Below are 20934 nucleotides of genomic sequence, written 5' to 3' on the forward strand. Positions count from 1 at the left end.
CTACACCCAAAAATGTTGGACTTCCCCTGCACTGGATGGAGGGAGGGGAAGGAGCAGAGGAGCTGGTGGCTTCTCCCTCAGTGCTTCACCACTACCAGCCTCATCTCTTCTCCCAGCCCGGCATGGGGAGCCCTCATTATCCCCAGCCCCCCAAGGGTTCCAGCAGCTTTCTTAATGAAAACGGAGATCAGGAGGCTGGGGACCCCTGGCTCACCCCCACCTTTTGTAATGAAGCAGCTCTGTCGGTCTCCCAAGCAGGGTAAAACCACCCCAATTCGCTCGGCAGGCCCTTGGTTTCCCCAGGAAGCTGCACTGCTGGGACAGATCCCACACCCTGGGGCGCTGGGAGCCACACAGGGCTGGGAATGAGCAGGGAGGAGGAGCTGCAGCCGATGGCAGCTCTGGCAGGTGAGCAGAGGTGCCTGCCCAGACCCGCACGCTGCCTGCCCTGACCAGAGGGTCTGTGGAAGCGGCAGAAGCTCAGGAGGGAGGGAGCAGGATGGGCCCCAGCGCCTGTCCCCCGAGGCTGATCGGGAGCAGAGGCCCTCAGCCTGCCCGGGCAGGATCCTGCCCGCACTGCTGTCATGCAGGCAATGAGCCCAGGGCAGGAGAAGCACCCCAGCAAACGGCACTGCACCAGGAAATCCACAGTGCCTCGGTGAGACCCCGTGGGTAGCACCAGCATGGACAGACAGATTGCCTCGCTCCAGGCTGTGCTTACCAGGGAGATTTATTGATAGGGAGAGTGGGCAGCACTGGCCCCAACTCCCCCAGCAAGCAGGCAGGGAGGCAGGACAAGGCATGGGGAGGCAGAGTGGGGCACTGGCCAGCCCCTCACCACCCAGCCAGTGCAGCCAGAGATGGCACAGGGAGAGTGGGAGGCACTGACAACACCAAGAAAGGCTGGAGACACCTGGGCACGAGGCTCTACTGGCACCTGACCAAGGGGGACACAACCCCATAGGTGTCACCATCAGGCCATCCCTGAACATAGCCAACATGGCATGATGCCATTTACATCCCAGCACCGTAGCAGGTATTTGCTGTGCCCAGAGCCCCTGCCCCTCTTTTTAAAGCCTTGGGTCTCTCTGCTTGGCACTCCCTGCCCCTCGCCAGGCACTCAGCCCTCAGCGGGCAGCGGGGGCACTGAGGCCAGGGCAGTCAGGAGGCGGGCATAGATCTCAATGCCCCGCAGGAAGATTTGCTCGTTCAGGAACTCATTGTGGTCATGGAGCAGCACCGGTGTGCGGTTCATGGGTGAAAAGCCAATAGCAGGGTGTCCTGCCTGGAGATGGGGAGACAGAGAGTGAGGTCACAGCTGGCACGGGCACCATATGCCCCCTTTCACCCGGACACAGCTCCTGCTTGGGGCTGCGGGTCTCACCCCAGGTGAGGGCCCTGTGGCAGGCTGGCATCACACTCACCGCTCGGATGTAGCGGCTGTCGGTGGCAGCTGGGAAAATCTCGAGCTTGAGCTGCAGCTTCCTGTCAAGATAGACCCTGTGTCAGCATGGACACACGGCCAGCTGAGTCCCCTGTCCTACTCACACCCCATGGGCAAAGAGACTGTGCCAGGACATCCCTCAGCCCTGCAGGACACTCAGTCCCATCCCTTTTAGGGGACAACAGGGAGATGCTTTGGCAAATCACAGGCTCTCCACACCAGCCCCTGACATGACCTAAGAGACCCCCAGGGACCACCTGGCTTCCAGCAGAGGATGTCCCTGCCAGGGTCCTGCCCTTCCTAGCGACACTACTTACATGTCCCTACAGACCCCACTGAAGGCCTTCCACCACGGGTCTGACTCCTCAGTGGAGGTGATGTGTTGGTCCATGCATTTCTGACAAGAGGGAGAGGGCAGATGAAGGGGCGAGGGGGTGGCATTTGGCAGGAGAGGGCCAGGGGAGGGACAGGGGAGGCCAGGTAGCTGAGCTCTCTCACCTGGTGGAACTCACAGGTAACACCTTCCCCAGCATCGCGGCACCACGTGGTCACCTGTTTCTCGAAAGCCTGGGGCAGAGACCAGAGGAGGGGTGTGAGCAGGGTACCCTCATCCCACTCCTCTCCTGGGTGGGGCCGGCATGGTGCCCACCTTCAGGTCCACGGTGGGTGGGATGCGGATGTCAAAGCCAACAGCCATCTCGGAGGGCACCACGTTGAAGGAGACACCCCCCTCCAGCATGGTCATGTTGAGAGTGGTGACATCACCCAGGGTCAGGTTTGAGTCAGACTTGAGCCTTGGGGGATGCAAGGGACACTCACTATCTGCCACCTGGGGAGAAGTGCTTCCCTATCCTGCTGTCACCCAAAATGGGGAAACTGAGGCATAGGGCAGTGGCACCAGATCACAGCTTGGCTTGGGATCCCAAAGGCCCCCTTCATGGACTGAACCAAGCCACTGCCATCCTGCAGCCCATCTCCTACCTCTGCTTCTCGCTCTCCCTGAAGGCCAGGAAGGAGTTGATGACTTTGTGCTGGGGAGGGAAGGGCAGCAGGTGAGGACCAGCCCCATGGGCAGGGACCTGGCAGCCCAGGGCAGGCATGGGGGTGCACAGGGCGTACCCCCTCTCTTACCATCTTCTCAGCCGCCGTGTTGCTGATGAAGCGGGACCCATGCCCAGGGCTACCCGTGCACTTCACCTTTATCCCTGCAGCAGTAGGCATAGAGGAAACAGTTGAGCAGAAAGCCTGGGATAGCATCGGTGCCCCAGCACCCTGGAGAGCCAAGGACAGGGCAGTGGATGCACAGATACTCACACCATGGGCTCCTTTCACCATAGAAGACACTGAAGGTGTCAGATGGGCTGGCCAGGCCTGTGGTGGGCACAGACAGAGGATCAGTGGGAAATGGAGGTACCATGATGTGCCCCCTCTGCTCTGTCCTAGCAGCATTTTCCTCCAGACTGGCACCGTGTCCACTCCCCACTGCCCAGGGGAAGGATCCCCCAAGGGGGTCCCTGAAAGCATGTGGGGTGCTGGTGCCTGGGGAGTGATGCCAAGAGGAGACACATTCCAGTGTTCCCTACCAATACTCACCCTCATCCATGGCAAAGCCCACGTTGAGAGCTTTAAACTCAGGGCGCTGCACGAACATCTCCATGCCCTTGTGTCCGCCCACCTCTTCATCTGTGGGGGAGAGCCTGGCATGGAGGAAGGAACTGGGGCATCCCCCAGCCCACCACCCCTAGTCCTCCTTCCATGCCAGCCTGGACGCCACCAGCACACCTGATGTCCTCTCCAGCCTTGAGCTAGGGGAGGTCAAAACCTGGGGAGCCTGGCTGGGTGGTGCCTGGCTGCCATGGGAGACTCCACAGCACCACCCAGCTGCCAGCCCCTCTGTACCTCCGGAGGGGGGACAGCCTGGGGACTCACCAGGCACAAAGGTGAGGTGGATGGTGCGGGCAAAAGACTTCCCTTCTGTCTTCAGCCTCCGGATGGCCTCAAGGTACCTTGCAAGGGAAGGTAGTATACGGTCATTGCAGAGGAGAGGGCCTTGTGTGCTCTGAGCCACCTCAGGGCAGAGGTGGCACCTCTGGCCCCAGGGACCCTGGGGATAGTGGCATCCTGTCCTGCATTGCCCAGGGACACCAGCAGCACCGTGCTCACCCAGCAGGTGCAGAGCCCTCCACTCACTGGATGGAGACGCACTTCATATCCTGGGCACCCCGGGCATAGATGTTGCCTTGCGAGTCTTTGACTGCCTCAAAGGGGGGGTAGGTCCAGTGCTCCTGCAGGGAAGAGCATCCACAATGACAGAAGGGCACAGAAGGCACCAGCTCCCAACCACCCTGTCCTCCTCTCTGTGCTCTTCCCACCCCTCGCTCTGCTCCAGCACCTCAAAGACAGGCACAACGTCAGTGTGGGAGTTGAGAAGGATGGAGCGCAGGCGGGGGTTCGTGCCCTGCCAGGTCAGAATCAGCACCACACGGCCCTGGCACACCTGTGGGACAAAGGCAGGATGTCACCAGGGTCCAGGATGGGGACAGAAAGGCTTGGGCCAGCAAGCTGGAGCCAAAAAGCATCAGCCTGGGAAAAGTTTCTGGATACCAACTGCCATCCCTTTCTCCACAGGGAGAGGACAGGCAGCAGGAGCAGGGCTGCCTGAACCCCCACAGCCAGACAGAGCCCACCTGCAGGTGCCAAACCTGGCTGAAAATTCAGAGGAGGGAAGACAAACCCAGCATCTTCCCCTGGTGCCGGAGAGTCTCCCAGGACAGCCAGTGCACAGCCATGGCCCCAGGCAACGTAACACTGCCAGGTCCCCTGCTAATCATAGCACAGGCAGCTGCAAAGGTCAGCAGGGAGCAGCCGGAATACTGGCTTAAGGAAGGGCTCAGGTCAGCAGAGGATTACAGGCAGAGGGGATTCACTCCTGTCTAGCTCTGGGTGCAGGCAGAGGAACATCTTTGTTACTAAGGCCCCAAGCATAGGTGGATGGATGGATGGAGGGCTGGATGGATGGATGGATGGATGGATGGATGGATGGATGGATGGATGGACGGACAGACTGAAGGCTGCTTCTCGGCTTGCTCACCTCCACTTTTTGGCAGGCCAAGCCCAGGTCAGTGCCAACACGTTCCAGAAACTGGACAGCCGCATCTGGGGAAGAGTGGGGATGCCCACAGTTACACTGGGGTCTCTCACTGCAAACCCCCAGGCACCCCAAGGCTCTGTGGGGTTCCCAGACCAAGGAAAGAGGTGACAAAAGAGGACAGATGCTGCAGGTCCTGGACACAAGAAGTGGCCATGAACAGGGATGGGAGAAGCTCATCACCATCCCTTTGGGGTGAGGACTTGGGAAATATGAAAAGAATAAAAATTGAATGGAGCTGAGTTCTGGGGGAATGTTTCTCCAGTGGGGTTTAGGGAGCTCCTCACCAATAAAATGCACTTTAGTGGGAAGACATAAATGTTAACAGAAGGAGATCTACACAGAAGGAGATCACCCATCCCAGGGCAGCACGGAAAGGGGAGCAAGGGGCACAGGGCCAGAAGAAGCAAACAGTAGCTCTGAGGGCACTTGAGATGTCCCTGCCCCAGCCAAAGGCACCAGCAGAGATAAGGCACAAAGGAGTTCGCTCCTTAACACCACAATCAAAACAGCCCCAGTACAGGAATTGGGCACCTGGGTCCAAAGATCAGAGCTGCAAAGCTGCATTACCCAGTCCCCACACGGCTCCCCATCCTGTCCCCCCATCCTCACCATAGTCAGGTTTAGGGTGGACAGTGTCAATCCTCAGGTACTCCCGGAAAAGCGTAACCGAGGGGTTCTCTGAGGCCCCCGTGCTCTTCCCAGGCTTCCCAGGTGCCATGTCTGGGAGCAGGGCTGCAAAGCTCTGAGGAAAGAGCTGCAAGATGGTTAATCACCCACCAGCCCCTCCAAAGTCCGCCTGCATGCTTGGTCGTCACAGAAACCGAAGGGAGATGGGGCAAAGGTCTCCCCGACGTGACTCCTGGGACACTGCCACCATGGGAGAAATCCCCCCCACTTGGGTACAGGGCAGGATGGGGTGTGCCCATCATTCATTCTTCCCCCAAAACACATGTTCCTGCCCCAAACACAGTGCCAGGACAGGCTATGATGCCCAGGCAAGGGGTGAAATCCAGGGAAGGGCTAGCTGGGATGAAAGGGGGGCAGCTAGGTGGGGGAGTATGAAGAAGGGTAAAGGGGAAGAAGGGTATGTTGGGTAGGGAGACATGGTAGTTGGGATTATCCAGGGCTTAGAGGTTTGTGGGAATGCTGAGGCATGCAGGCAGGGAAAGCAGGATGCTGGTATAAGGGGGTGCAGGTAGGGAAAGGGGGCTACTGCCTGGCTAGGGGGTGCAGGAGAGCTGCAAGGAAAGGCTCTGGGGGTGCAGAGAAATGGGGATGGGGAAGGGGGATTGAGTGTTAACAGAGGATCGAGGTACTGGGGGACCATAATAGGGTGACAGGCTACTGTGGGAGCTGTTTGAGGGAAGCTGGGTAGCTGGGGGAGCAGGAGGATGTGGGGTGCTTAGGGGCACATGGGGGTTCAGCAGGAATGGTGAACAGGGGGTACAGGAGCAGGGGGTGCAGAGAGGCCATGAGGGGTGCAGTGGGACTGTGGTTAGGGGGGCAGGGGTACAGTGGCTGGGGGTGCCAAGGGGCACAGGTGGGGTACAGAGGCACTGCAGCTGGGATGCAGGGACACCATGGTTAGAGCTGTGGGCAGTGCAGGGCGCACAGGCAGAGCTGCAGGAGTACTGTGGCCAGGGGGGTACGGGGTGAAGCAGAGGGTAGGCAGGACACCGTGGTTAGGGCTGCAGCAGCTGCGTCCCCGGGGTGCAGGCATAGCATGGGCAGAAGGCCAGAGGGGTGCTGGATAGTGTGGTTAGGAGTGCAGGGGGTGCAAGACACCATGGCTAGGGGGGCAGAACAGCGCGGCAAGGGAGTGCGGGACAGTAGAGGAGGGGTGCAAGGGCGGGGGTGCAGGGTACCTCGGCCCAGGTTTAAGAGGGGCGAAGGCACCGGGGCACCCACCCGGGGGGTGCCCGGCCCCGCTGCTCGGCCCCCGCCGCCCCGGCCCTACCTCAGCGCTGCCGCCGCCGGCGCTGCCCGCCCGGCCCCGCTCCGCCCGCCGCGCTCCGCTCCGCCCCGCCGGCAGCAACGGGCAGGAGGCGGGCAGGGGCGGGCCGGGGACGAGCGGGGCGCAGGAGGGGCAGGGTGCACGCAAGGGGCACAGGGCACCCTCCTGGCCTCACACTGGCGGCGGAGAGATGGGGTGGAGCTCGAGGAGCCCCGCGGCGCTTCGGGACACACGCAAAAAGCAGAGCAGCATCAGTTTATTGGCCTCGTGACAGACGACACCCTGTCCTGCCAGCAAGGGACACCTCCAGTCCCACCCTCCCGCCACCCTGGGGATACCCCAGGAGGAAACAGCCTCCCTCATGCTAGCTGTCTGTGCCTCCCAGCCCCTCGGACGCCCCAGCCCCTCTGTTGGCAGGGAGGAGGCGGTGCTCACTTCAGATGGCGCAGGAAGCCCAGCAGGGCCCGGTGGAAGTCCTCCGGCTTGTCCAGGTAGCAGGCATGGCCAGCACCAGACAACACGGCCACACGGTGCTTAGGGATGTGCTGGAGGTTCTGCAGGGCCTGGGGAGCCAGGCCAGTGTCACGGTCACCATACAGGATCAGGGTGGGCGTCTTGGTAAGGGGAGAGAGAAAAAAAGAGCAGCTGTCAGAGGGGTAAATGGCCACCGCACTCCCTCTGGGCTGTGCCCACCTCCATCCATCACCACGGGGGGCTGCAAAGCAGAGGGGAGGCAGGTGCCAGCACCCCCATGAGATGGGGGTCACAGGTCCGCCTCACTCACCCCAAAACAGTGCCACCCTCCACATCATCCTGCAGCCAGCTGGCCCACAAGGCTCGCCAATACCCAACACAGCCCCCAAGAGCCCAAAAACCCACCTGGACTCTGCGGTACTGCTCAGCAGTGAAGTCCTTGGTGCCCACGGGTGCGATGGGCACAAAGCCGGCCAGCCGGTCCCAGTGAGCCAGGAGAAAGGGCAGGGCAAAGCGGCCGCTCATGGAGGGGCTGATGAGAACAGGCCTCTGCATGCCCAGCTCCTGCAGGACACGGTCCAGGAAAGCCCTCCGGCCCTGTGCTGTCAGCGCCATCTCCACTGGGGGAGAATCCCCATAGCCTGGTATGGGGAAGAGGGCATGGGGTGGTCAGGGGGCATTGTACAGCCTGCTAAGGTCTCTCCTCACCAGGCTTCAATGGCTTGGCAAAAAATGGACCCCTGATCAAGCCCCAGGGTTGCACAATCACAGCCATTGATGCCCCAGGACACAGACAAATCCCAGGCACTGCCCCAGGAATCACCAGCAGCTATCCAGAGCCCTCCCTGAAGAGATCCAGAGCCCAGCAGTGACTAAGGCAAGGGACAGGAGCTGCATAAAAGAAATCAGCTAAGCACAGTGCCATGCTCCTACCAGGCAGATCTATGGCAACAGCACGGTAGCCCTCTCCAGCGAGCAATGCCAGTGTGCCCAAGGCCTCCCATGTCTTGGAGGTGAACGCCTGGCCGTGCAGGAACAGGACATCAGGCCTGGGGGGAGGGAAGACAGGCGGGAAGGGATTCAGGATAGCTGCCATGCCCGCAGCGTCCAGAGACCACGGGGGCTGGTGAAGACCGGCCCCAGGGCCTCCAGCCCCCGCCTGCGGGCGGGCTGACCCACCTCCCGGGGCCCACAGCTGCTGCGGTAACCTCCCTGTAGAACACGGGGGGCTCTCCCGCAGCCATCCCCGTCCGCACGGTGCCGTTGGCCGCCCGCCAAGCCCGCTTCCCCTCGTCAGGCCGTGAGCGCCGGACGGCCGGGAGCAAGAGGTACAGGAGCAGAGTGAGGAGCGCCCCGAGGAGCAGCAGCCCCAGGCGGCTGCGGGCAAGCAGCATCTCCGCTCCGCTGGAGGAGAGCGGCTGCGCGGGGCTGCGGGACCCCAGCCCCGCTGCTGCGGGGAAACAGGTCCCGGTACCCGCTGCTCTGCTCAGCTCCGGCCCTGCCCGAGGCCAGCAAGGCGCTGCCGGCACCGCTCGGGCCCGGCCCTGCCGCCCCCGGCCCTGCCGCCCCCGGCCCGCCGCGCACGGCGCCGCCGCGCCCTCGGGCCCCGCCTGGCGGCAGCCCGCGACACTACAGCCCCGAAGGACACAACGGCCGGGGCCCGTAGCGGAGCCCCGGCTCGGGGGATCGGCTGGGGCGCGGCCAAGCTTGTCAGAGCTCGGCAATACTCGGCTATGTTCGTCAAGGGCTCGGCGGCTCTCGCCATAGCTCGGGCAGGGCTCGGGCTGGGCTCAGTAGTGCAGGGCAGAGCTCGGGCACTGGTCTATAGCGCTCGGCCTGGCTCGGTAGAGATCGGGTAGGGCTCGGTTCCCCTCGGCAATACTCGGCTCTGCTCGGGAAAGCTCGGCTTCGCTTGGCGGGGCAGGGCCCGGCCCGGCGGAGCCCCAGCGGTTCCCGAGGCCGCCCCGGACCTTACGCTCCATGACGCGGTGCCGCCGTTTTCTCGCCCGCCCCGCCGGTCTTTGGTCCCGAGGCGCGGCACCCCCAGTCCCGTGGTGCGGCGGGGAGGAGGCGAACGGCGGCCGGCCCCGTGTGCGGAGCAGCAGGTAAGGGCTGCAGGCCCAGCGATGGATGGGGAAACTGAGGCAGAGGCAGGCCCGTGAGCCGCCTGGCACATCAGTGACCCCGGTGGTGCCACTACAGTGAAGATGATGCCGGTGTGACCCTTCACAGCCCTTTTGCCTTCCTGCCACCTCCGAGCCTCCACAGGGCAGAAGGCCTGTCAGCCGTCCCATTCCCACGTCTCACCCCATTTAACAGCGCCCCGGCCCCCAGGCATGGCCACCCCGCGGGTCACCGAGAGCACCGTCACGGTGCAAGGACAGAGCCTCTTCTACCGCCGAGCTGAGCCAGCCCAGGCTGTGCCCAGGCTGACAGTGCTGCTGCTGCACGGCATCCGCTTCTCCTCCGAAACCTGGCTGCAGGTGGGGACACTCGCCACGCTGGCCGAGAATGGCTACCGAGCGTTGGCCATCGACCTGCCGGGTAAGGTGTGGTGAGCACAGCCCTAGTCAGGCGGGGTAGCCACTGGTTTGTGGTGGCAGGATGGCAACCCCGGTGTCCTCCTCTGCTGTGCTGGCTTCTCCCTGTCGTTGAGGCAGTGTGGAGCCTGACAGGGCCACTTGTGTCTCACAATTCAGGGCTGGGACGCTCAAAGGATGCTGTGGCCCCAGCACCCGTGGGCCAGCCAGCACCGGCAGCGTTCCTGAAGGCAGTTTCAGAGGCTCTGGACCTGAGTCCAGCTGTGGTGATCAGCCCATCGCTCAGTGGCATGTACTCGCTGCCCTGCCTCTTAGAGCATAGCCAGCTGTTCAAGGCCTATGTACCTGTGGCACCTATCTGCACTGAGAAATTCACGGCGGAGCAGTATGCCCAGATCAAAGTATGGCCTGGAAGGGCACTGGGGAGGGCAGGGAACTGGGAGGAGATAGTGCAGAGGGGATCCTGGCACTGGGGTTGAGCAGGGGAAAGGCCAAACAGGCCAGAAACCCTGTTGCCACTGAAAGAGGAGAACCTGATGACGAAGGAATGTAAATGTGGGGTAATGGGAGGTAAAGAAGGGACAGCTGGAGACCCAGGAGTCTGAGCTTCAGTTTCCCTTTGTCATACTGGGTGGGGGAGAAAGGCAAGTGACCCCTCTCCAGGGTGTCCTTGGCAAGGAGGAGCAAGTGCCTGGGTGACTCTTGCAGGCTCAGGGTGCTTTTCCCCTCTGCAGACCCCCACGCTGATTGTGTACGGGGACCAGGATGCAGAGCTGGGGCAGACCAGTCTGAACAACCTGCAGCACCTCCCTGAGCACCAGGTGCTGCTGCTGCAGGGTGCAGGACACGCCTGCTACCTGGACAAGCCCAATGAGTGGCACCGTGGACTCCTGGCCTTCCTGCAGCAGCTGAAGTGAGCAGGATGGGACCACAGAGCTGGAGAATGTGACCAGCCCACCCACCCCTCTGCCTGCCCATGCACCCTTGTGCCAACCGAGGCACTCACGCTGCACTGGCCCACACCAGAACCCAGCCTCTCTTGAGACCAAATAAAACCCCAAGCTCTGCCACTGCTTTCCTGCCACCTTCATCCTGCTTCTTTTCCACCTTTCCCACCTCCTTCCCCCATCCCTACCTCCATGGCTGCTCTTGCACACAGGCTTGGGGGGTGACAGCAGGGAAGATGCAGCCACTGAGGGATGGTACATTTGGGGATTGTGGATGGGTGAGTGCCAGCTTTGGTAGAGCCCACCCATCACTCCTGATGGGACCCCCATGAACCTCAGAGGGTGCCCAGGGAGCCCTGGGGCTGTGTTCAGGGACAGGTAGGGCCCCCAAGGTAGCGACATCCGTGTCCCCAGCTGGCCAGCCTCCTCTTCATGCTCCTCTTCCTCCTCCTACCCCTTCTGGCATGCAGCCAAGTCCAGGGTAATCCACCGGGGCTTAAAAGGGAGCTGCCTGCCCTGGGAGGCTCCTGCCCACAGCAGCCTCCCCCAGCACCCCTGGGGAAGTGGGGGGTGATTTACCAAAGAGTGGCTGCCATGAACAGATGAGGGGGCGGGCAGGGAGGCCTGACAGACAGGGGACAAGACCCCTGCCTTCCACCTGCCTGCTCTGCCTTTGGTGCTTCTGCACCGGGCACTTGGGGGCACAGATGGAGCTGGCAGCAGGGTGCCCCCCCAGTGCCCCCCCTTCCCAAGCTTGCCTGGGCTTTAGCTGCTTACGCCAGGGCCCAGGAGGATTTAGTGGGGGAGGTAATGAGGGGGGGACGAGGACACTTTTCTCTGTCCCCCCATGTGGGGGACACAAGGCAGTGCCAAGGGTGCAGGAGCTGGTTTCTTCCCTGGCAATCTGCTAGGACCCCTGTCTGGAGCATCCCTGATCCCCCAGATGGCTCAGGTCCCCTGTTGCTGTCCTGACCCCCCCCCTCCCACCCCCCCCCCATACAGGGGTGCCTCCTGCCCCTCCAGGCACCACCTCGCAGCAGCAGCCCGGGGTGCTAATGGGCCTTGGGGTGCCAGCTGCCCCATCCCTGCCCGCTTCGGTGTCCTTGAGCCCTCGAGCCCTGCCAGCTGATCGGCTTCCAGGAAAAAAAACCACGCAATTACAAAGAGGGGCGATGTGTGAGCCAAAGGGAGGGGGGCCGGGGGGGCCAGGAATGTCCCCAGCGGTGGCAGATGGCCTTACCCAGGGTGCATTGTTCCTTTTAGTGTCTCTTATCCGCTGTAATAGGATCCCGGAGGGAGGGATGTGGGAGAGGGGAAGAGCGAGGGGGGCCCCGGCGTGGACCGGGGTGGGGGCCGGGGCTGCCAGCTTGGCCCTGGCCTGTCAAGCGGCTCATTGTTCCTGCCCCGGGTGTCACTGGGCGCCGCCGGGGACAATGTGGCACTGAGAGGGGCGGCCGGCGGTGGAGGGACGAGGCGCACGGAAAGGTACCCGCCAGGCCCCACTCCCTCGGGGACCAGGGGGCTTGGGGCAGCCGGGAGGGTGAGAAGAGAGACGTTTCCCCAGGGTCGGGGTGGGGGCTTCCTCCTGTCGTCCCCCCTCCCTTTGTCACCCGAAGGTGCCCCGAAGGACGGGCGGTGCCCAGCTTGGTGGCTTGTCCCAATGCCAGCCATGGCAGGTGGCCTGTGCCCATCACCGGGGCCTTTGGCGTCCCTGCCAGCCTGCCTCACCTGGGGGAGAGCCCCCCTGCCCGCAGACCCCCCAGGCGTTGTCCCTGGGGCCCGTGGCCCTGCTGCGTTCCCCCGTCCCATCGCCAGCCTCATCCTTCTTCCCCCGGCGGGGTCTTTGTCCCTGGCGGATTCCTGCTGCCATTCATCCCCCGGGGGACTGGGGACCCTGGCGGCCGCGCGTCCCTACCGGCACCCCACACATCTCCGGATGCCGCGGGCAGGGTGCATCCCTCCCTCCCCCTCCGCCCCACTTCGGGCTCCCCCGCACCAGGATCGGGAATATTCCCTCTCTCCAGTCTCGCCACCTTTCTCCAGCCCGCGGTAACGGGGGGGTGCTCGAACCACGCCGGGGGTGCAGTGCACAGCGCTTAGGGGCTGCGTCCCCGCCCCCCCGTTCCCCTGATGCAGGAGATGTGCTGTAGCGGTGACGAGTCCTGCCAGCACCTAAAATAGCCACCCCCCCCCGCCATGCCCGCGGACGCGGCCCCAGCCTCAACACGGGTGCTTTGTTTCAAAGCTGCTTGGCATCGCCCAGCTTGCCGGGAGCCAGCGGTGCCGCAGCCGCCCACCCGGGCCTGGACACACAGTAATTGTCCGGCTCCCAGGGGCCCTGGCCGCCCACGGCCACCAGGGCACAGGGTCCGGGGGGCCCTGGGGTGCTCCAGGAGGGGACACGGTGCAGAGGCGTCAGTCAGCAGGCATCATGCTGTGGTTTGGTTGGGGTGGTCCCCGTCAGGGAGCTTGCCTCAGTGTCCCCTGGGGCTTTGTGCATGGGCACGGTGAAGGGAGGAGGAGAAAGAAGGTGGCTTCCATAGCCTGTGAGACCACCCAGGCCACCTCTATTCTCCCCACTCCAGCAAGCGTTTGCAAACAGAACCCTATCCCACAGCGATGCTCCACACACCTTGCCTCCTCCCCCTGTACCCATCCAGTTCCTGACTTTATGTAGGACAGCCTGGAGGCAGCTCAGGCGCATACATAGCAGCAGGTCCCTTTTTGGGGTGCAGGGTGCCTCTGGGGTGCCATGGGGCCATGTGAGCCTCGTCTGCCAGAGGAGGGCACAGTGCTGCCTCTGCCTCAGTTTGACTGTTTACAAGGCATAGGATATTCAAGCTGCAGATCTGGGGGTGGGGAGTTAGCTGGGGCATGCCCCCTTTCTGAAGACCCCCATGTCTCACAGGCTCATCTCGCCCTCCCGCCATGGCATCACCGGATGGAGCCAGTGGCGTGGGCGGCAGTCCCGAGGAGACGGAGCTCAGCATCACCCTGACCCTCCGCATGCTCATGCACGGCAAGGTAATGGCAGGGGGCTCAGTGCCACTGAGGGGACAGCGATGCCTGGGCTGAGGGGCCATGCTGGAGCTCCAGCTCCTCACCATGCCCTGTTTTATGAGCCCTGCTTTCTTCCCATGCTCCCAGTCTCCCCTGGGAATAGCATTCCCAGAAGGATTTCTTTTCCCATCCTAAGCCAGGGAGGGGCACATTTCCATGCCCCAGTGTCACTAGTTAAGTCACCCAGGGTCCCTGGGGCAGGGTCTGCCTGTTGCCAGGCTGTGGGCAGAGGAGGGATGTGGCATGCAGGGAGCCACCTCCTGACAGGGTCACTCTTCTCTGCCTTTTCAGGAGATCGGCAGCATCATCGGCAAGGTAAGATTTGGGGGTCCTGTGTGTTGCCAGCACTGGGCTCCCCTGGACCTGACCACCCACCCTGTTGCTTTACCTGCAGAAAGGAGAGACTGTTAAGAGGATACGAGAGCAGGTAAGGGCATGCTGGTGGGCTGCCAGGTCCTGCTGCCTGCCATGCCTGTACCTGGCAGCTCCCATGTGCCTGCCCCCCTAAATCCCAGGTGGAACCAGGGAAAAAAAGCAGCACCCCAGGGAAGGCTGCTTGGGGCAGGTGGGAAGGGCAAGGCTCAGGCTCAAAGGCACCAGTATCCCCCTGTGAGGCTATCCCTGGGGGAAGTCATGAAGCACAGGGTGTGTGACGTCCCTAACGGGGTGTGACACTGTCCCCAGAGCACTGCACGCATCACTATCTCGGAAGGGTCCTGCCCTGAGCGCATCACCACGATCACCGGCTCCACCGACGCTGTCTTCCGTGCTGTGTCCATGATCGCCTTCAAGCTGGAGGAGGTAGACAGCCCTCCTAAATCCCTGCCAGGTGCCCCCACACCTGCAGGATCCTGGGGTCTGACCCTGCATCCCACATCCCTCACAGGACCTGGGAGCAGGGGGCGATGGGGTGTCAGCAGGCAGAGCACCGGTGACCCTGCGCCTTGTCATCCCCGCCAGCCAGTGCGGTTCCCTCATCGGCAAGGCGGGAGCCAAGATCCGGGAGATCCGGGAGGTGAGCCTGAGGGTAGCCTGGAGGTGGGATCCCTTTTTCCCCCTGGGGCACAGAGCCTGGGTGTCGGGGCTGGCACAGTCCCACAGGGGCTGAGGGAGGTGATGCAGGAGAGGGAGCATCGCTCCACACTGCAGGTCCTGCAATGGTTCCTGGGGGCTCAGGAGGGGAACAGGGGAGGTGTGAGGTGCTGAGCCCAGGCAGGGAGTGGTTGGAGAATGCCAGCATCTCTCTGCTTCCTGCAGACCACAGGGGCACAGGTGCAGGTGGCTGGTGACTTGCTGCCCAACTCCACTGAACGGGCTGTCACAGTCTCGGGGGTGCCAGACACCATCATCCAGTGCGTGAGGCAGATCTGCGCTGTCATCCTGGAGGTACCTGCCAAACCCCTTGCCCAGCCCAGGGGGCATCTGCTACCCACCTCCCCACTCCCGAAGGCTTCCCATGCCCATCTGGACACAAACACCAGGGTTCCCCTGTGTGGAAACCCATAGGAGCACCCTGCCTTCGTAGTGCTGGGGGCTGTGCCCAGCTTGCTGGGGGCATAAGGGGGCGGAGGGTCCTTGGGGCTACAGGGGTATTCAGCTTCATCTCTCATCTCCTCCACCTCCTTCCTTCTGTCTCCAGTCGCCTCCGAAGGGGGCCACCATACCCTACCACCCTGGTCTCTCCCTGGGCACCATCCTGCTCTCTGCCAATCAGGTAAGAGGCCACAGCATCTCCGAGGACATGAGGTGGCCAGGAGGGAAGCCTCTACCAGCAAGGGGCAACTCCAGTGGGCTCAGGGTAGTCTCTCTACTCCAGGGGGGAGTGACCCGAGACAATGGTCCTCACCTGACTCCCCACTGATGCCCCTTTTTTCTCTCCTCAGGGCTTCTCCATGCAGGGCCAGTACAGCGGGGTCTCTCCTGCAGAGGTGAGTCTGCCCATGTGGCAATGGGTTCTGTGCCCACCAGGATGGGTGCTGCTGGGAATGCCTGTCTTGGGAGGCACTGGGGTACAGCTGACCTCTGCCATCACCCCTAACACCACCTTCCTCTTCACACTGTCTGGGCAGGTGACGAAGCTGCAGCAGCTGTCAGGGCATGCGCTTCCCTTTGCCCCCCTGGGCCATGCACCCACCATGGTGCCAGGTGAGCATCTCCCATGCTCCCCCGAGGCTGGGTGTGTCCCTCCTGATCCACCCTAACACCTGGCCCTGATGAAGGGGTTTCCCTCCTCTGCACCCTTTCCAATCCCAGCCCCCCCAGCATGTCTATCTGCCCCTCCAGCACAACCTTGTCATTGTTTTCCTGGGGTCACTGCACCCACCAGTGCTCCCCAGTCTTGCAGTGGGAGAGCACCAGCACCAAATTATGTCTATGTCCTGTCCTCCCTTCCTCTCCCCAGCAATCCTTCAGGTTTGTCTCCAGGGCCTCTCACTGTCCCAGTATGAGGCTGGGGTAGGGACACAGAGCTACTGGAGAGCTGCCCCTTCGTGGCTGACATCCCTGTCTCTCTCTCCAGGTCTGGATGCCAGCTCCCAGAGCAGCTCCCAGGAGTTCCTGGTGCCCAATGACGTATGTATTGATCTGGGAATGACGAGGGGGACCACAGCTTGTCCCCACCCATGTGGCACTTTGCAGAGGCCAGCACCCACTGATGCACACAGTGGAGGCTCTGCCAGAGCTTAATAGCAGGAGGGAGTAGCTGGGGCAGAAGAAAGGGGAAACTGAAACACAGGACAGAGGGAAGAGTTTGCCAAGGAAAGGCCTTGGAATGTGGCACAATGCCAGCAAGAGGGTCTTGAGTGAGACCAAAAAGCAGGGTTTGCCCAAGGAAAGCATTGTCCTGCCCTCCCAGTGCCTTCCACAGTTTCACCTCTGAGGTGTAGGTGGTGTCTGGGTGAGACTCTTGGAGCTCCCTGCTTGGCAAGATGCCCTGGCTGCTCCTGGCTCAGCCCATCCCATCCCTGCCCTTTCAGCTCATCGGCTGCATCATCGGCCGGCATGGCAGCAAGATCAGCGAGATCAGGCAGATGTCAGGTGCCCACATCAAGATTGGCAACCAGACTGAGGGCTCCAGTGAGCGGCATGTGACCATCACAGGGACCCCTGTCAGCATCACCCTGGCTCAGTACCTCATCACAGCCTGGTAGGTGTCAGCCTGGGGGGGACTCATGCTGGGTGCTAGTGAGGGGTGGCTCTTCACCAGCACCCCAAAGCAGCTTTTGGAGGATCCACAGCATCCTCAGGAAGAATGAGCTGGTGGTGCTTTGAGATCCTGAGGTGGTAGGTGCAGGACCTGTGCACCAGATTTAATGCCCAGTTTTTTAACCCAGGATGTGCCATGGATACTTGTGCCAGAAGGGATGGGGTGCGCAGTTCCTGCATCCTAAGCTTGTGGTGGGAGAACCACTCTGTCACCATGGTACTCACCATCATCCTTCTCTCTTTCTTCCCCAGCTTAGAGACTGCTAAATCTACCTCCCAGGTGCCACCAGGCCCTGGCTCCATGGACCTCAGCATGGGCTTCTCCCAGCCCCTCGCCCCAGGCTCCGGTGCGGCTCTTCCCACCGTCGCCCCAGCGCCCCCGGCCCTGCTGGGCACCCCCTACGCCATCTCCCTCTCCAACTTCATCGGCCTCAAGCCGGTGTCCTTCCTGGCACTGTCCCCATCCTCCATGGCAGGTCCCAATGGTGGCACCACCACCTACACGACCAAGATCTCGGCGGCCAACGGCACCAAGAAAGCTGACCGGCAGAAGTTCTCACCCTACTGAACCCCACTGGTGGGTGGGCCAGGGGGTCCAGGGTGTTACTTGGTAGCAGGGACACCTTCCTGCCATCCACCCTGATCTCAGCCTCAGCCAGGTGCCCCATATCCCCCACCCCAGGGAAGGGTCTTCCTGGTGGTGATGCCTGCTGGAGGAAGGGGCTGTTTTGTTGCCTGCTGTCCATCCCAGCAGCACTGTGCGCCCCTCCCTGATTTTCTGCACAGAGACCATGTGTCCTAGTATTGGGTGGGGGCTGTCCCTGCTGGCCTAGGGTCCCTTCTCCCAGTGCCCTGTGCTGGTGTGGGACCCCTACTTCCTGTTCCTCACCCTGCCTCCCCTGCCATCCTGCTCATGCCCACACTCCATCTGGCACACAAAAGCCAGGTCCCACTGGATGAGGACTGCCTGGCCTCTCCAGGAGTCCCACTTCCACTGGCTCTGGTGGCGGGCCCTCCCTGGGCCACCCTGGGGCAATCGCCTCCCAGCAACCCCATCCAAGAGCCAGTCCCTGCTGGCTTGGAAATGCTGTATATATATGAGTCTATATTTTTTCCTCCTTTGTAACTTATCAATGGTTTAATAAAAAGATAAAATTTACAAGAAAATAACAATAATAATAATATTCCCCACCCTGGGTGGAGACTTCCGCCAGAGCAGGGGTGGCTCCAGCTCTTGGGTACTTGGGTAGTGGCTGGAAGAGCATCCCTGTGTCTAGGGGGGGATGCTGGCCTTCAGCCCCATCTCTTTGGGGGTCTTCCTGGAGCCCCTCTCTGCCACAGGGCAGTTAGAGAAGCCACAGGGCAGTTAGAGAGGCCATAGGGCAGTTTTCCCTCAGGCCTTCAGTTTCTACTGGAGTAGGACATCTCCAACCCACCATGCCAACACCATCCCTTTGTGGGCAGGCAGAGGGTGATGTACCCCTGCAGCATTCTCCAAAAGGGTCCAGCCCCCTTTCCAGCAGTGGGGACCCTATGAGAGCCCCCAAGCCCTTCAAAAGCAATGAGACTGAAGAGGAACAGCAGGTCCTGATCCCCTCTGGCTGCTGCTGCCCTGGGGCAGCCCACACAGCCATCCCCCACCGCCCCGTGTCACCATGTCCAACCCAGCATGCCCTTGGCTAGCAGCCCAAGTTGGCTGGCACGTGGCACTGCTGACCCGGCTTCAAACTGGGCAGCTGTGTCCATAAACAGCCCGGCATGGACCCCCAGACAGCCACTTCCCCCCCAGGGGGGGTGATCACTGCCAGATGAGAGGGACAGAGGGCATGGCCAGGCATGGCCATGGGCATTGCATGCTGCCATGCCAGCAGGACAAACAGTGACACAGCCAGAGCCAGCCCTGTGGGTGTGTTCCCCGATCAGTGTCACAGGGAGCAGGAGCTCCTCCACACAGACATTAGTTTTGGGTTAAGCAGCCAAGGATGGAAGTCTCCGAGTCTGCCATCCAGGCTCAGCAGGGGCTTGGGGCCCTGGTGTTACTGGTGTTAGTGGCATTAGCTGGAACGTTGCCCCTGGACAGAGTGCAAGGGACATCGGCCCTTCCCCGCCAGCCAGGCATGCTCCCACCGGGGCAATGGAGATGGAGGTGCTTCATCCCCTGTCCCTGTGCAGGAGCCCCCTGGCCCTCCATGTCTTGAAGAGAGCCCATCCCTGGAACTGGGCTGTGCTGGTGGAGCCAGAGACAATTCCAGCTTGCAGAAGAGAGGTGGGACTTCCTCAGATCTGCTACCTTCTCCCAGCAGAGAAAACATCTTTTGCCATAAGCTCAGAGAATAGGCAAAACCTTCACAAGGACTCCTCCAAATCCAAGAGATTGGGTCCAAGCAGGTCAGATGGGTCCCTGGCAGGTCTCCTACCCAGCACAGTGGCACAGAGCCTCCTTCTCAGCTGCTCTCTTCAGGAACTTGACCTGGGGTGGGGAAGCCCATTGTGGTCTGGTCCAGCCTGTTCCTGGGGCTGGGGCTGATGCAGCTGGTGTGTGTCTCCAGTGTGTAAGTTGCTCTCTGGAGGAACTGCAAGAAGTTTTCCTGAACAGAAGCCTCTGAGATGGAAAGACAGAGCTCCTGACCAAGTGGATGGTTAAGACAGCTGCGCCGGAGCCGGGCCAGCTCCTCGCGGATTTGGCGGTTCAGCAACCCGTAGAAGAAAGGATTAACAGCAAAGGAGGAGTAGGCAATCCAGGTGACCACCATCTCCCCGTGCCCACCACCCATGGTGCCAACAGGGAAAGAAGAGTGCAAGTGGAAAGCAAAGAAAGGCAGCCAGCAGCACAAGAACTGTCCCACAATGAGGACCAAGGTGAGGATAGCCTTGTTGCTTCCTAGAAGGCGATCTGGGATCAGCCTGGGCAGCATCAGGATCCTGGCAGTGAGGATAGTCACTTGGCTGGCAATGGAGTCACATCGGTGTCTGGGTGCTACTGCCTGCGCTGGCACGGGTGCCTGCTGCAGGGACGCAGTCCGGGCCACACGGTAGATACTGGAATAGACAGCGAGGATAATGATGGTGGGCAGAATAAAGCAGGTGATGCTGAAGAGGATCACAAAAACCTTCTTGTGGGCCCCGGGACTCCAGTAGACCGTGCAGCGGCTGGCACTGGTGGCCCCGTTGCCATGAGGCCATGCCACTAGTGCCAAGACAGTGATGAGAACAGACTTGACCCATATGAAAACCACTCCTGCCACTGCCAGCCTGATGGTCATCTTGACCTCATACCTCAAGGGGTGGACAATGTAGTAGTACCGCTCCACACTGATGATACAGATGGTGAGAATGGAGGCACTGATGAAGCAGATGTTCAGGAATATCACAGCCTTGCACTCAGCAATGCTGTAGATAACCCAGTTGAAACAGGAGGAGCTGGAGATGATCCCCAGGGGCATGAGGAAAATGGCTGAGAGGAGATTGACCACGCAGAGGTGGCAGACAAAGATGAACTTCCTGAAAAGGGGTGTTTTGAGGATGATGACCATCACCACGATGTTGGCCACCAGGGCGGTGAGGGTGAGCAGGATCATGCAGAAGAGGCCCACCACCTCCTGGCCAATGGAGTGCTCAGGAATGGAGAGCAGCTCTAGGCTGTCCGTGGTGTTTGACCCCGTCCACCTCGGCATCCCCCTCCAGGGCTAAGCCAGCAGCTCTGGTGCCTGGGCAGCAAGGGCTCTTCTCCTGCATCCCAGAGAGGGTAACCCCACCACAACCATGGCTGCTACCTTCTCCTTGCCTGTTGGGATCAGGAGCCAGGTGTGAAGGGAATGAACCAAAATGCAGAAGAGCCACAGAGAAACACAGAGACAACCAGCACACTTCCAAGGTGCCGGAGGAGGGAGAGGTAGCCAGTGAAGTCAAATCACCCTGGCTCTCCCAGAGCTGCCACCCAGGCTATCCCCAACCTGGCCAGGGATAACATAGCTAGGTCCTGTGGGCAGCCATGCCAGGCTGACACCCCATCCCCCCTCTCCAATGGCACCAGTATGTCCTGAGGTGGGACAGCACAACTTGCCGGTCCCAACCCTCTTGCTCTGGCCACAAGGGACCCCAGGGTAGGTGGAATTCAGCGCACCTTTGCTCCCGGGGAGATGGGTGATGCTCCTCTCCTC

At 61.5% G+C, this 20934-nt stretch overlaps 4 protein-coding genes across 10 annotated transcripts; 1 reads left to right on the forward strand and 3 right to left on the reverse strand.

Moving 5' to 3' along the window:
- Positions 1-712: 712 nt before the first annotated feature.
- On the reverse strand, positions 713-6912 carry ACY1 (aminoacylase 1). Its single transcript, XM_059856336.1, is given in 17 exon segments — positions 713-1285; positions 1425-1485; positions 1762-1841; positions 1943-2011; positions 2094-2238; positions 2426-2475; positions 2576-2649; positions 2759-2815; positions 3038-3127; positions 3374-3450; positions 3635-3729; positions 3837-3941; positions 4536-4600; positions 5205-5349; positions 6553-6673; positions 6675-6747; positions 6750-6912. Coding segments are annotated over 17 exon segments (1635 nt in total). The 3' UTR covers positions 713-1120.
- ABHD14A (abhydrolase domain containing 14A) lies at positions 6790-8595 on the reverse strand. The gene is made up of 4 exons (XM_059856345.1): positions 8203-8595; positions 7957-8072; positions 7429-7664; positions 6790-7163 (listed from the first exon to the last, which is right to left on the reverse strand). The coding sequence occupies exons 1-4, from the start codon at positions 8415-8417 to the stop codon at positions 6981-6983; spliced, it is 750 nt and encodes a 249-aa protein (XP_059712328.1). The 5' UTR covers positions 8418-8595; the 3' UTR covers positions 6790-6980.
- An 86-nt stretch (positions 8596-8681) lies between these two features.
- Positions 8682-17938, forward strand: LOC132332255 (poly(rC)-binding protein 4-like). Of its 7 annotated transcripts, XM_059856340.1 has the most exons (15): positions 8689-9128; positions 9343-9567; positions 13419-13534; positions 13862-13885; positions 13965-13997; positions 14255-14371; positions 14457-14585; positions 14828-14956; positions 15210-15284; positions 15454-15498; positions 15640-15715; positions 16089-16141; positions 16546-16715; positions 17027-17121; positions 17251-17938. In XM_059856340.1, the coding sequence occupies exons 2-15, from the start codon at positions 9360-9362 to the stop codon at positions 17340-17342; spliced, it is 1362 nt and encodes a 453-aa protein (XP_059712323.1). In that variant the 5' UTR covers positions 8689-9128; positions 9343-9359; the 3' UTR covers positions 17343-17938. The 7 variants fall into 7 exon arrangements, with proteins under 7 accessions (XP_059712326.1, XP_059712322.1, XP_059712323.1 ...); XM_059856339.1 differs by having other exon boundaries at positions 8686-9128; positions 9256-9567; positions 17027-17938; XM_059856337.1 differs by having other exon boundaries at positions 8690-9128; positions 17027-17938.
- Positions 17939-18997: 1059 nt separating this feature from the next.
- GPR62 (G protein-coupled receptor 62) lies at positions 18998-20534 on the reverse strand. The gene has a single exon (XM_059856946.1). The coding sequence runs from the start codon at positions 20446-20448 to the stop codon at positions 19219-19221; it is 1230 nt and encodes a 409-aa protein (XP_059712929.1). The 5' UTR covers positions 20449-20534; the 3' UTR covers positions 18998-19218.
- Between the last annotated feature and the right edge of the window lie 400 nt (positions 20535-20934).

This window comes from Haemorhous mexicanus, chromosome 11 (assembly GCF_027477595.1).
Source record: "Haemorhous mexicanus isolate bHaeMex1 chromosome 11, bHaeMex1.pri, whole genome shotgun sequence".
Taxonomy (NCBI): Eukaryota; Metazoa; Chordata; class Aves; order Passeriformes; family Fringillidae; genus Haemorhous; species Haemorhous mexicanus.